The following is a 15,041-nucleotide window of genomic DNA, read 5'->3' as shown; positions in this document are numbered from 1 at the left end:
CAGGGGTTCCGGGGGGGGGGGGGGGGGGGGGGGGAGGAGGACCTGGTAGTGCTAGGTTGTCAGTCATTGTCGGTCACCCTTTGTTAAGTAGTGGGGGGGGGGGTATGGGGGACTTTTGGGATAGCATTGGAAATGTAATTGAGGAAAATATGTAATAAAAAATATTAAAAATTTTTAAAAAAAGAAGGAAAAAAAAGTTGAGAGATATCTCTAATAAAAAAAATTATAAAAAAAACAAAAAAAAAGAAAAGTACATGTCCTGAATTATATTTTATTGCTGAATAGTAATAATTCATTTACAAAGACAGAAAAGAGCTTTCCTTAGCCACTGTGGTCTCCTCTGTCCTACAAAATAATGAAATCTCAAACTTTTGTCAAGGCATTGACTAATACTGTATTATTCTACTAATTTTTAAGATCCCTAATATCTTTCAGTATAAGAATTTTCTCTTGATGAAGAAGAGGGCATACTCTTATGTTATGACATACTTATATCTGAACACAAAAGTTGACAGATGTTTCTAAGTATATTTGATATGTTTAATTTTCTTCAATGGCATTAAAATATCACTTTTTGTCTAGCTTTTTACCTTACCCAGACAGCTACACACAAAAAGTTTTTATCCAAAAGCAGATGTACTCTGGTTCTCTGCCTATGAAAATCTTATTTACAATGTTGTATATTCTCATGGTGACCTCATATCTGGAACCCATTCCTCACCCCATCTGCAGAGAACAACTGTTCTCACATGTGGGGGGTAGAGGGGAAGGAGAGCCTCTGGCTGTGGAGGTTTATGATGTCATAGGCCAGGAGGAATCACTTACAAACTTCTGGGAATGTGGGCTGTTATATTGATCAGATCTTTTGTTCTGTGTTAATGCCAGCAAAAAGTCACTTCAAATGGAAAAATTAAAAGGAAGCAAAAACTAATACTATCGCAGGACACCGGTCCGACCAGTCCGTCTCATAAAGGTGTGCTTCTGTAACAGCTGGTTTTCTCTCAAGTTCTAGCAATTGAAGTTCCCCCTCACTCTTCCTCAAAAGGCAGTATCTTGATTTTTATTCAGCCAGCAAAAGAAATACTTATTCAGCATAAGCTTAGTAATGAGCACTGGCCAAGCCCCAGAGCTAGACTATCATGTACAGTATGCGTGGCCATGCAGTAAGGAAGTGAAAAATCAAATTGGGGACACAAAAGCCAAACAAAGGTAAGAATTTACCATATAAACAACAAAGCTGACTTCTAGAGGGCAGTCACACCCAACTGAGCTTAGAAAATGTGAGGGTGACATTTAAGTACAGACTGCTCAGGGACAGGCAGTGCTACACTTTGATGGGAGGAAACAACTCAAGCTCCAGGACAGCAAGAGCAAAGTCCAGCAGAGTCCTACACTTAGTTTCATTTTTGGTGGTTATTGTTGTTGCCTACGACAAGATGCTGGTGGTAGTGGTTTTGATTTTGGTCTTGTGAGACAAGGTCTCACTATAAAACTTACTAGATAGATCGGGCTAGCCTCAAAAATCACCAAAATCTACCTGCTTTTGCCTCCCAAGTACTGGGACTATCAACACAAGCTACCACACCAAGCAAGCACAGGTTTTAGAGGGAAAATCGGGAAGTCCAAGATAATGAGAACATAGGACATTACTGGAAAGGGGTGTCAGGAGACAACAATGACCTCACATAGGAACAAGGAAGGCCGAGACACTTGCAGGTAAAGTAAAGTATACAGATGCCAAACCATGAGAAGCAAGCAAATATGCTTTCTATTCTCTTAAGAGAGACTTCTCAGAGACATCCAGGAGAAATAAAACCAATGGTATTTCTAAATCAAAAGGACCAATGATTTGTGAAAAATTAATGATGTGCTCCAGAGTCTACATCAATTACATGTACTATGGACACAGGTAACTATAAAAAGATGATAAAACCAAAGAAGCTGATATCTGTTGTTTGGATGAATCTTCCACCCAAAACACAACTAAGTCTTGAGTTTTCAGAATGAGAGAAGGTGGGACTCAGTCAGCATTGTACATATTTATATACTTGTGTTTCTATATGTGTGTAGACATGTAGACATGGGTGTAGAGGCTAGCAGTCAACACAGAGTGTTCAAACCAGAGTCTTTAGTGAAGCCGAGCTAGGCAGGTAGCTAGCAAGCCCCAGGAAAGCTCCTCTCTCTGCTTCCCTGCACCATTCCGCCCAGCCTTTATGTGAGTAGTGGAAATCCAATCTGGGTTCTCATGCTTGTGTGGTAAGCACTTTACTGAAAGCCCCAACCCTCACTTAATAATTTTAATTGAGTCAGGTACAACATAGTAGTATTTCTACCCAAGAATTATGAAAGACCCTTAATTCAAAGAAGGCATGTTCCTGCTTTCTTCTCTTGCCTTGTTACCTACTAGCTGCCTCGATGTCACACCAGAGCAAACCGATGCTGCCTTATCCCATAATGTTTCACAAGTTCACCCTACAGCACTCTCCTAACAGGAAGTATTCCTGGCTCAAAGATAGATGCTCAAAGAACATCTGTTCAGCCACGCCAGTGAATAGCCTGGGAACAGATTATGCAAATTGCAAAGCATTCAATAAATACTGTTTACTATTTCCTCTACAACTTTACCCATTTTTCCAGTCATTCAGTATTCATATGCTTCAGGCACACTGAACAATTCAGTGATTGGCATAATATAACCGCACTACCTACTCAGTCTTAACAGTTCAACTGGCTACTTCACTTGGAAAGCTCATTTCCTTATACTTTTTTGCTCAACTGCACCAATCCCCAGCATGGCTCATATAGGTATCTCCCAATACAACATTCCTAGGCAACACTGACATGAGCTACAAAGGCTCTCTCTTCTCATCTCTCAAAGGTTTGCCTATGAGAGTCTAGTGGTACTTACCACCTATACATGCTATAGATCTAAGAAGCACAAACCCTGCACCATGTCAAAGCACACAGCACAGAACAGGGAAAAGTTTAATAAACAAGACTGCTGTCATTCCACATACTCAGGGGTTAAATAGCCTGTAAGCTTTAAGCACCTGGATAAGTGTTCCTCTCTTCAAGCCTTCTGAAACATCCTCCTTGGACATGTAGGTTTCAAATATGCTCTTTTTCTTCCCTCGCATGGACTTGTTCTTTGACTTTTTGTCACCTGGCGAAGCACCAACAGCATTCGGGCCAACCACCGAGGACACACCTAGAAACATGAGGCAGCAATCAACTCTCTCTGAGTTACACATCTCTATGTTTTTAACTGGAGGTGTTATGATGTCACTGTCTTTTGTTGTTGTTCTTGTTACCTCCAACGGCCAGCGAGAAAATGAATGAACCTTTCCAGTGATGATTTCAAACAGCCACAAAAAGGAAAGAACACATAAGACAGCATAAATGAAGAGGGTGAAGCCTAAGTGCTGGCTGCAGTATGCACGGAGGAAAATCTGAATAATGGGTCTGGGATACTTTGCTATTTGCAGATACAAACCTTTAAAAATAGGAATTATTAAAAGTGTCACATTTTTGGAGGAAATAAAATGGCTGTACAACAATCAACTAAAACCATAAGAGCATGCCTAATTCTAGAATAAATAACATGGGAGAATATTTAATAGTTCATTAAAATAATTAGTCTCCTTCAATCCAAAGAATTCCCTCCACCTCCACACCCAGTCCATTTGTATTTCAAGTCTCCAGTTGCCAAGGCAAGCTCCATTTTCTTTTCTGTACCTCTGGGGGTCCCCGGAGACCGAAGGTTCAGCTTGTAGTCAGGATGGTTCATGACTGGTTCCAAGGTGGCGCCTTCTCTCCAGATTCAGGGACCCACTACTATTCAGCTCAGAGTTCTTCCTGCCTTCAGCAGCTCAGTTGTCACGAGCTAAAATCAAAAAGAAACTGGTGACTAGAGAGCAATTACCTGTAATTTCCTTTGTCCCCTTAGGAATTGAGTACTCCAAGGAGCTAAAGGGATCTGCAACCCTATAGGTGGAACAACATTATGAACTAACCAGTACCCCGGAGCTCTTGACTCTAGCTGCATATGTATCAAAAGATGGCCTAGTCGGCCATCACTAGAAAGAGAGGCCCATTGGACATGCAAACTTTATATGCCCCAGTACAGGGGACCGCCAGGGCCAAAAGAATGGGAATGGGTGGGTAGGGAAGTGGGGGGGGAGGGTATGGGGGACTTTTGGGATAGCATTGGAAATGTAATTGAGGAAAATACGTAATAAAAAAATATTAAAAATAAAAAAAAAGAAATTGAGTACTGAGACACAGCAAAGGCAATGTGGCATTCTCCTGGGTAGTCATACAATCTATGCTGCATTTTTATCCAAGGTCTACACATTCACAGATACACTACATTGCTCCTTTGGAGCATTTCAACTAAAAATTTCCACTAATGGGGCAATGAAGTAGAAAATAAGAAAGTAGGCAAATCTGCATAGCATGGAAGACTCTAAAAGCTGTAATGGAATAGGTTTGAAAGTCCAACAATCCCTTTTGGACAGAAGAGATCTTGGAGGATACAACGTAGGTAGGGGAGGACCCCAGTTCAGGTGGCGGATCCACCTGGATCTGCTACTCGAGGATTTACAACTTAGAATAGCTTACAAATTAGGATGCTAGCTGCTGTGCCCAACGATTGTGTCACCTGTAGATTCTAAACTAAGAATTGGTGTTTTCCTTATTGGTGTTTTCCTGAGTCAGTTTTCCTGACTCAGCTGGGTTCCAGAGAAAAGCTGACAGGGCACCCCAGCCAGCCATGAGAATTTGGAAGAGAGGGGTCAGGTGGGGTCCACCAGTCTCTCAGGACATTGGTGCCATGCCAGTGGTAGCGTGGATTACCATTTAATATTTTAGGCTACAAATAACAAATAAATAAGCAAACAAACAAAAGAAAAAAAAAGAAAGTCCAACAATATGTGACCCTACTGTTGGACCCTGGCCACCACCTGGACAGTAAACACACAACCACAACATGTACTTCTCAATACTGGCCACCGACCTGGAGTTAAATCTATACTTACAAACTCCCAAATCCTACTAGGCAACCATTTCTCAACAAAATGGATCAAGATGTCATTTTGAACCATATCTTCTATTTTTCAAATTTTCCTCATACAAGGCTTACCAAATGATCAAAGTTTTCTTTAAACTGAAACTGTTATTAACGCAAAGAAGAGAACAACAAAGATAAAGGTTAACAGGCCACTTGGTAATACACAAAGTGACTATAAGATAAAGTTAATCCAAATGCAGAGATATCATCATAGAAATAGAAAATGGATAGGAAAAAAATGGATAGGAAAAGAAGAGAGGAATCGGGGCTGCCTGAGGGTTAATGCAGACATGTATTCATTTTCTCATTATTTTAACAAATATGTACAAAATGAAAGAGAAAGATTAGATTTAAAAAGTCATACAGTCATAGAAATATACATCAGGAAATGTTAGCATCATGGTTTTCAAAGAATAACTATATATGGGAAGGAAAGATTGTGTCCAGGTCAGGAAATCTAAGAGAACCTTGGGAAAGTTTTTAAGAAAGAACTAAGACATTAAGAAGTGAAGAAAGCATACTTCTGGCAAAAGGAAACAAAAATCAGGATGCAAACAGAAAAACACAGGCAGATTCTTGCAACATTAATTCCATTTGGCTAGAGTCCTGCCTATATGGAAGAAGGCAGTGGCAAGGAAATTAAAACAAGTTGGAAGGTCTAGAAAACAAGCCGGGTTTTTCAAAGGCACTGGGGAGTTTCTGAAGCATGAGTGAGCAGAGAGAACAATAGACCAAAGTTGTTTTAAGAAGAATCTTCCTGGCACAGAGTCAGAACTGAATGGAATGGAGACCAGCACCTGCACCTCGTGGAGAAACAAATGATTCAGGACAACAGGAAGGGCTAGGACTGCAGCTATACAAGTGGACACTGACAAAGGAAGCCTCTGACATGGGTCCTCTGCAGTTTGGCTGACTCCCCTGGCAACCAGGAGGACCTAAAACATGGAAACTGGGTAGGTTCCTAGTTATGGGACTGGGAGTTATGGCTAGCCTAATGCTCAAAAAATGATGACTTCTATTTGAGGTACTACATGTCCATGTGCAATAATCCAACAAACACTAGAAAGAGTGAAAGATAATCTATAATGAGACATCACCTAGCTATTAGATAAAGATGCAAGCTAACATGTTCAAGAATGGATAGCAAGAGTCCATCCACTGCAGCAAAGAAGGCAGTAAAATAAGGGATAATCAAGTAACCTTTGCATTCCCATGAAGCATCAATATCGGCCATGTGGCCCTGGACAAGGTCTGAGCAAGCACTACTGATAAACCAGTTAGGGCAGCATTACAAATGCAAAAAGGAAGAAGTAGAAACTATAATAACAACAAACAACAGCAAAAAAAAAAAAAAAAAAACCATAAAAATACGACATAGGAAAAGAGCTAACAGAGTCAAGTAATAAGAAAACAAGGAAAGTTTCCAAAGAAAAATTCATAATCAGAACTGGTTCCCAAATAGTGAGTCTGAGCACAACAGCAGCTTGGGGTGGGATGAGAGGCTGCGGCAAACTGTTAATGGAAAACAAGAGCCAGAAGTGAGAATTGGTTCCATTGTGATTTGGCTGAGAATGGCCCCCACAGGCTTACATATTTGAACACAGGAAGTAAAACTCTTTGATAGGATTAGAAGGATGAAGAGGTATGGGCTTATTGGAGAAAGTGTGAAAGTGTGCAACTGGAGGTGGGCTTTGAGATTTCAAAAACCCATACCAGGCCCAGTGTCTGTCTGTCTCTGTCTTTGTCTCTGTCTCTCTGTCTCTGTCTTTGTCTCTGTCTCTCTGTCTCTGTCTCCCTCTCCCTCCCCATCTCCCTCTCTTCCCTCTCCCTCTCCTCCCTCTCCCTTTCCTCCCTCTCTGCCCTCTCCCTCTTCCTGTCCACCCTCTCCCTGTCCTCCCTCTCCCTGTTCTCCCTCTCCCTCTCCTCCCCTCCCTTCCCCTCCCTCTCCCCCTCCCTCTCTGTCTCCCTCTCCTCCCCCTCCCCCTCTCCCTCTCTGCCTACTGATCAAGATTTAGCTCCAGCACCTGCCTATAGGCCACCTGCTCCCCACCATGATTTTACTGACTTAAGCCTCTGAAGTTCTAAGCAAGCCCCCATTTAAATGTTTTCTGCCATACGAGTTGCCAAGGTCATGGTGTCTCCATACAGCAAGAGAACACTAAGACAGGCTCCTGTATATCAATCATGATGCAGTGAGGAATTCAAAATTAAATGGAGGTACTACCAGTTAAAGCACATGAAATACAGAGACCCAATTCAAGTATCAACAGCATCTGTACTTTTCTTTGCTGCAGAAACTGGATTCCTGACATTTCTACCTCAGAAAAACAAAAACATTTTGTGTGTTCATCACTGCACCCCAGTGACTTCCACAGTGCCTAGAACGTGGAATGAGAAGACCCATTTCTTACATAACCAGATAAGTGAGCAAACAGCAAAGTAGCAAGTGGAGCAGGGTCATTCAGGGAAGCCACATTTTTTAAAATCACCAAAGAGCAGGAATAGAACACAGAATTTAGGCAACAAAATTGGTAAGAATAAGCCAGACAACTAGAGTCAAAAACTCACCTATGAGCACCAAAGCACTAGAAAGCAGCAAGGAAAAACTGAGTGTACATGTTACTAAGGAAAAGATGACTAAAGGCTTTGCCTTCCTTGTCACATGACAGCTCATGGACCCTGGAGAAACCCTAGATACTGCCCTGATGAACTAAAAGAACAGGACAATTTCCAGATGAGAAACAGTGACTCACTGCCCAATACCTAGAAGGGGCCCTCACCATGGACACGGCAGCCTAAGAGCTGGTAGAGGGCCAGGAAGGAACAGGCAGTAGCAGCCAACATGGCACAAGGCATCAAAAGGCAGGCATGGCAAGGATTGGGGGGACAGGCACTACACTTGAGAAAGTAAATCTGAAGACAGCTCATGAGCACATGAAGTGATATCTTGAGACCCTCTACTCTCTAAGCCTAGCACAATGCATAAAGCACAAGAGAGGCTCAAAGCTGTGAATTAAATTCAGTCTACTGGAACAGTAGGCAAGTTACAACAAACACACACTGGTAGGAAATATGAGCGGTGAAAGGGAGCCAGGACACATCAGGTTACCTAGGGCCAAAACCTGAAAATGTGAGACCCTACAGGGTACCAATGACACACTTGAAGGGCCTGAGAACGCCTGAATTTCCGTGCCTTCTCCCTCATTTTGGCCTAGTTTCAGCCATCAGGAGCAGCGAGGACATATTAATTCATGGAGCTGTGCAACGAGGAGAAGAAAGCTGCAAAGTCAGAATCTTAATGACAAACTGAACTCTGTGGAGCTGAGAAGCTGACAGGAACCAAGACCTGGAAAAAATAAAGGAGAGCAAAACTGATGCAGTAATAAAGGTGGGGAGGGAGGCAGAGTACAGCAGAGCTCCCTGAAAGCAAAGAAACAACTCTGTTACTAATCAGTAACAGACATACAGGTTCGTCAACACGCAGCACTAAGCACTTTACAAAGAAAGCCACTGGCTTCCTATTTCATAGCATATACAGAGAAGTTCAGTTTAAATAAAGTATGTTTAAAATGACAGAAGACAGGATGGGGCTGGGGGCAGAGAAGGGAGGTATGGAGAGAGAATAAACCAAAATGGACAAAGAAGGAACTGGGCAAATATTCTCCCAGAATAAAAACAACAATAAAATCATACAAAACTACTGAAATAATGTAAATATCTAGATATTGACTAAAAACACACATCAGGAAGAAGAGGCAGAAGAATCAGTTTAAGGTAGGTCCTCCTCAGCCACACCATAGGTTCAAGCCCAGCCAGATCCACATGAAACCAGGTCTAAAGAAAATTAAAAAAAAAAAAAAAAAAGTGTGATGGCAGATTCCTGAAGTCCAAGGACTCAAGGCTTGCCACCAATGTGGCATGGCAGTGCTTGCCTACAGTCAATACCAATACTCGGGAGGCTGAGGCAGAGAAGGTTGGGCTCAGCTAAGTCAACATAGTGAGACCCTCTTTTAGAAAAGAAAAAAGGAAAAGAGAGTAGGAGGAAGGTAACGGACAAAGTAGGGGAGTAGAAAGAGAAAAACATAAAAAAAGAGAAGGATAATGAGGGAGAGGGCCAGGTTTCTCCTGGGGTCTAGAGTCTGTGCATACACAAAACTATAAAGATGATCAAGACCATGAAGGACAGAAGGAAAAGGCCACATGTTGCTGCTCATCACTGCAGGAGCAGGAAGCCTTACAAATGCAGGAAGAATACACAGTGCAGACCAGCAAACCATGAGAACTTGGAAGTGTACTCCAGAGCCTCAGGGGAACCACCTACAAAGGATGGCAGCCACTAATACATGCTGACCAAGATAATTACTACAAAATCAGGCTGGGGGTTGGGGGCAGGGTAGAAGAGCAAACATCTGCATATTCACACTTCAGGAGAAAAAGACTCAGGAATTAACTCAGCCAAGTTGCAAAAGGAAAAAGAAGGAGGGAGAGAGAGAGAGAGAGAGAGAGAGAGAGAGAGAGAGAGAGAGAGAGAGAGAGAAGAGAGTAGCCACCTCCAACTTCAAGAGAAGAAAGGAGACCAGAGAACAGGCTGCTATCAACAAAAATCAAAGGCATGCAAAGAATCAGGAAAGTAAACCAGTAAACTAGAGAGAAAGAGAGTGCAGATTTAACCAAAGCCATCTCTGAAGGATCCTGGGTTTACAATTTACCCAGATAGGGCATCAAAGCAGCTATTAAAAACCTGCCAAAAGAAAACATTATTTAAGCATAGTGACAATGACAGAATATTTACAGAGAAAGATAAGTTACTTTTAAATGAATTAGATGGAAGTTCCAGGTTAGCAAATACAACAAACCATGAAGAATGAAATGAAGAATTCACTACAGAAGCACAATAGCAGACATAGCTTACAGAAGAAATTAAATAAATCTAAACATATACCAGTCAAGATTGTCTAACCCGAAGAAGGAAACTGAAGAAAAATTAGTTCATTCCAAAACTGAGGCCTGTAAAAGAACTTCATTCCACTGACTTTATTTTAAACTTCATCTCCCTTTATCCCCTTTGTAACCACAACTGAACAAGCTATAGGAACATCCATGTGTGGCCACAGAGGGTGACCTTCTCAAATCCAGGGAGCACACAGGAACTTTCTCCCAGACTCCTGAGGTATTACAAAAGCCAAACCACATCCCTTTAGCTGAACTCAAGACAGCATACACCGCTGCTGCTGACTCTCCAGAATCAGGAATCTCCTCTCTCAAGTCCTCTTGTGGACTGTGGAGTGTTTTCAGTATAGATAGATACCCCACTTGTTACTTAGGAGAAGTTCCATTCTATTCCCACAGGGTGACCATAGAACAGGAATAAAACAGAGGCATCCCTATAAACCTTGTGGAAATTAAAAGTTATAAAAATATAAATAAATAACCTAGGTGCTAATTAGAAAACTTATATGCAGTGGGAGATTACTAGAAAGATACATATTACTAAAACTGACTCAAGGAGAAATAGAAAATCTATGTATACAAAAAGAAACTATGTTGATAATTTTAAATCTTCTACAAAAAACAAAACAAACAAAAAAAGATGAGAAGGCTTCATTAGTAAATTCTATCAAATACTGAAAGAAAAAAATATCTATCTTTTAAACTTTCAGAAAAAAATTAAAATATCATTCTATGCAGTTCACACCAAACATATAACATATAAAATAGTTTGAATTTTAAAACTTTCTTATAATTGAGTATTCTGAATTTATTTTTCTGTAGGAATTTGCTAATTTTATCTAAAGTTTTGATGAGGGCAGAATGTGACTGATGCTCCTGTGCTATCTGGTTTCCACTGTGCTGAAGACTGAAGCTCAGGGTTTGCACATGTCACACACTACCACTGAGCTACATTCCCAGTCACCTTGTATTTGAAAACATCTTTAAGAAGATATGGTTTTCTGCAGTGACAGACACTTGCATATCTGTGAGGTCCAGTGTGACAGCCACTAGTCATGTCTTTTGAACAAGTGTGACATATCTGTATGTAGTCTTTGCTCTCATAGATTTTTGGCAGTTTTTGGCAGACTTAAGAGTTCTAGACTATCAACTAGATTCAGAGCTGAAGATATCATCTCCTTGTCTTATAATCTCTGTGGCTATCAACAAGTCAGCTGTTACTCTCTTAATTTTTGAAAGCACACTGTTCCTGTCCCTGGCACTTTGGAAATGTTTTCCCTTTGGTTTCTGCAGATTTACCACCATATTCAAAGGATGAGTTTCTTTTCATCCTACTTGGGGGTCAATACAATTTCTTGATTCTGTTGCTTGATAACTTTCATCAGTTTTCATCATTCTTTTTCAAATATTACCTCTGCCTATTTCAGCTCTATTATAACCTTGATTTCCTCAATGTCTCTCTACCTCTCTCAAGCTCTTCAGAGTTCTCTACCCTCTTTTCTCTGTCTTTTACCAGTTCAGTAATTCTCCCTTCAGCTCTATCTTCTAGTAAACACACTATTAACATCCTAATTTCAATTAATCTTTCAAGACTAGCATTTTCATTTTACTTTTTCATTTTAGTTTTTTTTTTTACATTTATTTATGTTTTGGAAGGGATGAGAATGTGCCATGCACTGTGTGGATGTCCAAGGACATTCAGAGTCAGTTCTCTCCTTCAACCATGTGGGTTCTGACTATCAGACCCAGGTTATGGTTTTCCAGTAATCATCTTTACCCACTGAACAATCTTACCTGTCTCACTTCTCAAAATGTTAACTTTCCTGCTAAAACTTTTGAGCTTTGCCTTTTATCTCTTCAAGGTAACCACAGATACACTAAAGTGACTTTCTAAAAACTGCAATATTGGAAGTCCCTGTGGACACAGTAAATTCTGTTGCTTCTACTTCATTTTGTTCATGCTATTTATCTGTTCTAAACAGGACATAGTTATAGAACTTTTGTATAAGAATTGGATGCCGAGGGGGCTGGAGAGATGGCTCAGGGGTTAAGAGCAGCTCCTGCTCTTCCAGAGGTCCTAAGTTCAATTCCCAGCAACCACATGGTGGCTCACAACCATCAGTAATGGGGTCTGGTGCTCTCTTCTGGTGTGTCTGAAGAGAGCAATGGTGGTGTACTCATATACATAAAAGAAATAAATAAATCTAAAAAAAAAAAAAAGGATTGGATGCCTATAATAAAGTTGTCATTCATGTTCCAAGTAGGATTTGAATTTGTTTCAACCATGGGCACTATACATGTACAAATCACCTCCCCTGTGTCCCTTCAGGGTCTCCATCTCAAAAAAGAGTGGATCCTGTTCCCCTAACTGGGTTGCCTTGTCTGGCATCAGTGGAAAAATATGTGCCTAGTCCTGAAATGACTTGAGATGACACAGTAGGTTGGTGCCCAGCAGGGAGCAGAAGGCAAGGTGGGAATAGGAAGGGACGGTGGGGAGAGGGCACTGGGAGGAGAAGAGAGAGCAGCAATTGAGATGTAAAGAGAAGAAAGAGAGAGGGGACCTAAAACAAACAAAAAAATAGCAAAAGAACAAAACTACCCTGAACTTCATTGACAGAAATCATACAGACTGAAAGACAGAGATTAAACTGACATAAAGATAAACTAAGCATCATGAACTCAGGATAACATCAAAAGCTCAAATATAAGGATAACTGGAGTACCAAAAGATGCAGGGAAAATTCCTTCACAACTAAATAGTAACTTAGAACAGACTTGGCAAAGTCATACAGCTTCAAAAAGCTCAGTAATTCCTAACAAGAAAATGCCCAATGCAACTGTATCTAGCTCGTCATAAACAAGGTGCCAGAAATCTGTGAAAGGAACAAATTGCAAGGCAAAGGGGAAGGCGTGTGGCATGCAGCATGCAGCACAAAGCTCTTGGGAACAATACTTGGGATATCAGATTTACTTTACATCTTTTCCATGACAGCAAAAAACAATAGAACATCTTTAAAGTCCTGAAACAAAAAAGCCATCAACCTTGAATTCTATAAGCCAGAAAAATATCCTTCAATGGACCAGTCCTACAGAATCAAAACTGCAGGATCTCTACAACACAGGGCAACAACAGGATAGCTAAGAGAGTTCCAGTGAGGACACAGTATTGATAGTATAGCAGAAGCCAGAGGCCTCAAACCAGACCAATGACTCACTGCAATGAGCATCTGCAAAAATGTTGTTTGGGCAAAAGGGTAAACTGTAGGACACACACTGTGTCACATCGTGGCATACCACAGCTTTCACAGTGAGAAGCTTGATTGACTGATCGATTGATTAATTGATTGATTGATTGATTGATTGACTGGTTTCTTTTGAGGGGAGGCTGCTAGGGCAGAGGGCAGATATGGAGGAACAAGATGAGTGGGATTTGGGTTCATGATAATAAGTTCACAAAGAATCAATAAACGTTTTTCTTAAAAATCCTTCAAGAATAATGGCAAGCTAGAAAACTTTAAGATAAGGAAGAAAGTCCATCCCCAGCAGAAATTACTCAAAAAAAAAAAAAACAAAACAAACAACAAAAAAAAAACATCACCAGGAGTTCCAGAAGCACAAGAAAAGTTACACTGGGCATTTAGGAAGGAATGTGAGCCCTGGAACTAGATCATGTATGTAAACCAAACCTCAATAAAATGATTAAAAGCTTAGGGAAATTATTCAGACTTAAAATTATCCATATACTTCATGAAACTAAAAGTATAGAAACAGAATAAAGATACCTTCAGAAGTGCAGACTTCAAAGACCTCAAAGTCTTACAAAGCTAAAGGGAATGCTTTACCAAGACAATATAGCTAATTAAGAATGATGGTGATCCAGGATTCAATGGATAGGATCCAGAACAAAAAGAATAAAAGAAGTACAAGAAATTTTCTGTAACAACAGAAAAAAGAGATCTCGGTACAGTAACAATGCAGTAGACTTGAGGGCAGCCTCTGAAGACAACAGCTTATATTATAATAGTGTCAAGAGAAGGACTGTTAGCACTAATGCTGGTTATCCAAGTAGCTACTGCCTTTCTAAACCAAAGCAGAATGCCTGAGTTAGCTTGGGTTACTTCCTGTTCTTGGCATAACATGACTATAACCCAACTGCATATGCATAAGCATGTGTGTGCACATGCACACATACAAATAAATATAATAAAATTAAACGTGAACGTATACTACAAAGCTGTAGTAATCAAAGCAGCACAATTCTGCCATGGAAACACACAGATCAGTGAAAAAGAACACGGAGCTCAGAAACAAGCACACACATTTATAACCAATGATCTTCAACAAAAATGCCAAGAAGAAACAATAGGAAAAGGATAGTTTCGGGGGGAGGGGTGCTGGAGAGATGGTACAGCAGTTAAGAGCACTGCCTACTCTTCCAAAGGTCCTGAGTTCAATTCTCAGCAACCACATGGTGGCTCACAACCATCTATAATGGGATCTGGGATCTGATGCCCTCTTCTGGTATGTCTGAAGACAGCTGCAGTGTACTCATATACATAAAATAAATAAATCTTAAAAAAAAAAGGATAGTCTCTACTAAATAGTACTAAGAAAATTAAAACCCTGTGTGTATAAGCATGAAGTTAGGACTCTTGTCTCACACCATATATAAAAGTCAACTCAAAAAAGAATCAACTCAAAATTACTACAGACTTGACTATTAGACTTGAACGCTACACTTGACAGTATAATACCACATGTAGAAAGTGTAAGGGTAAAGCTCTGTCACACTGATCTGGGCAGACTTTTTACTGCTGCTGTTTAGGAGCTTACAAACACGAAAGCAAAACAAGAGAAAAAGAACAAAACCACAGAGCGGATTACATCAAATCAACGAATCTTTGCACAGCAGAGGAAGTAACCCATAGTCTGAAGATTCAAGGTGTGGAACCGAAGACGCAATATCCTCAAACTGTTCACTTGATCAGGCACCAATATTCAAAATATTTATTTTTTTGTTTTT

At 40.5% G+C, this 15,041-nt stretch overlaps 1 protein-coding gene across 3 annotated transcripts in view; it reads right to left on the bottom strand.

Annotated features, from left to right (window-relative positions):
* The window catches only part of Dis3l2 (DIS3 like 3'-5' exoribonuclease 2), a 328,742-nt gene that overhangs the window by 284,589 nt on the left and 29,112 nt on the right, over positions 1 to 15,041 (bottom strand). For all 3 annotated transcript variants that reach the window (XM_021163217.1, XM_029476858.1, XM_029476861.1), the window contains exons 2-3: positions 3,736 to 3,883; positions 3,051 to 3,208 (exon numbers count right to left, since the gene is read on the bottom strand). In XM_021163217.1, the coding sequence (XP_021018876.1) occupies positions 3,051 to 3,208; positions 3,736 to 3,787 (210 nt within the window). In that variant the 5' untranslated portion in view covers positions 3,788 to 3,883. The remainder of the gene's footprint in view (positions 1 to 3,050; positions 3,209 to 3,735; positions 3,884 to 15,041) is intronic.

This window comes from Mus caroli, chromosome 1, assembly GCF_900094665.2.
Source record: "Mus caroli chromosome 1, CAROLI_EIJ_v1.1, whole genome shotgun sequence".
NCBI classification, from domain to species: Eukaryota; Metazoa; Chordata; class Mammalia; order Rodentia; family Muridae; genus Mus; species Mus caroli.
Note: the sequence above shows the minus strand (reverse complement) of the source record. Positions and strands in the feature narration are given on the sequence as shown.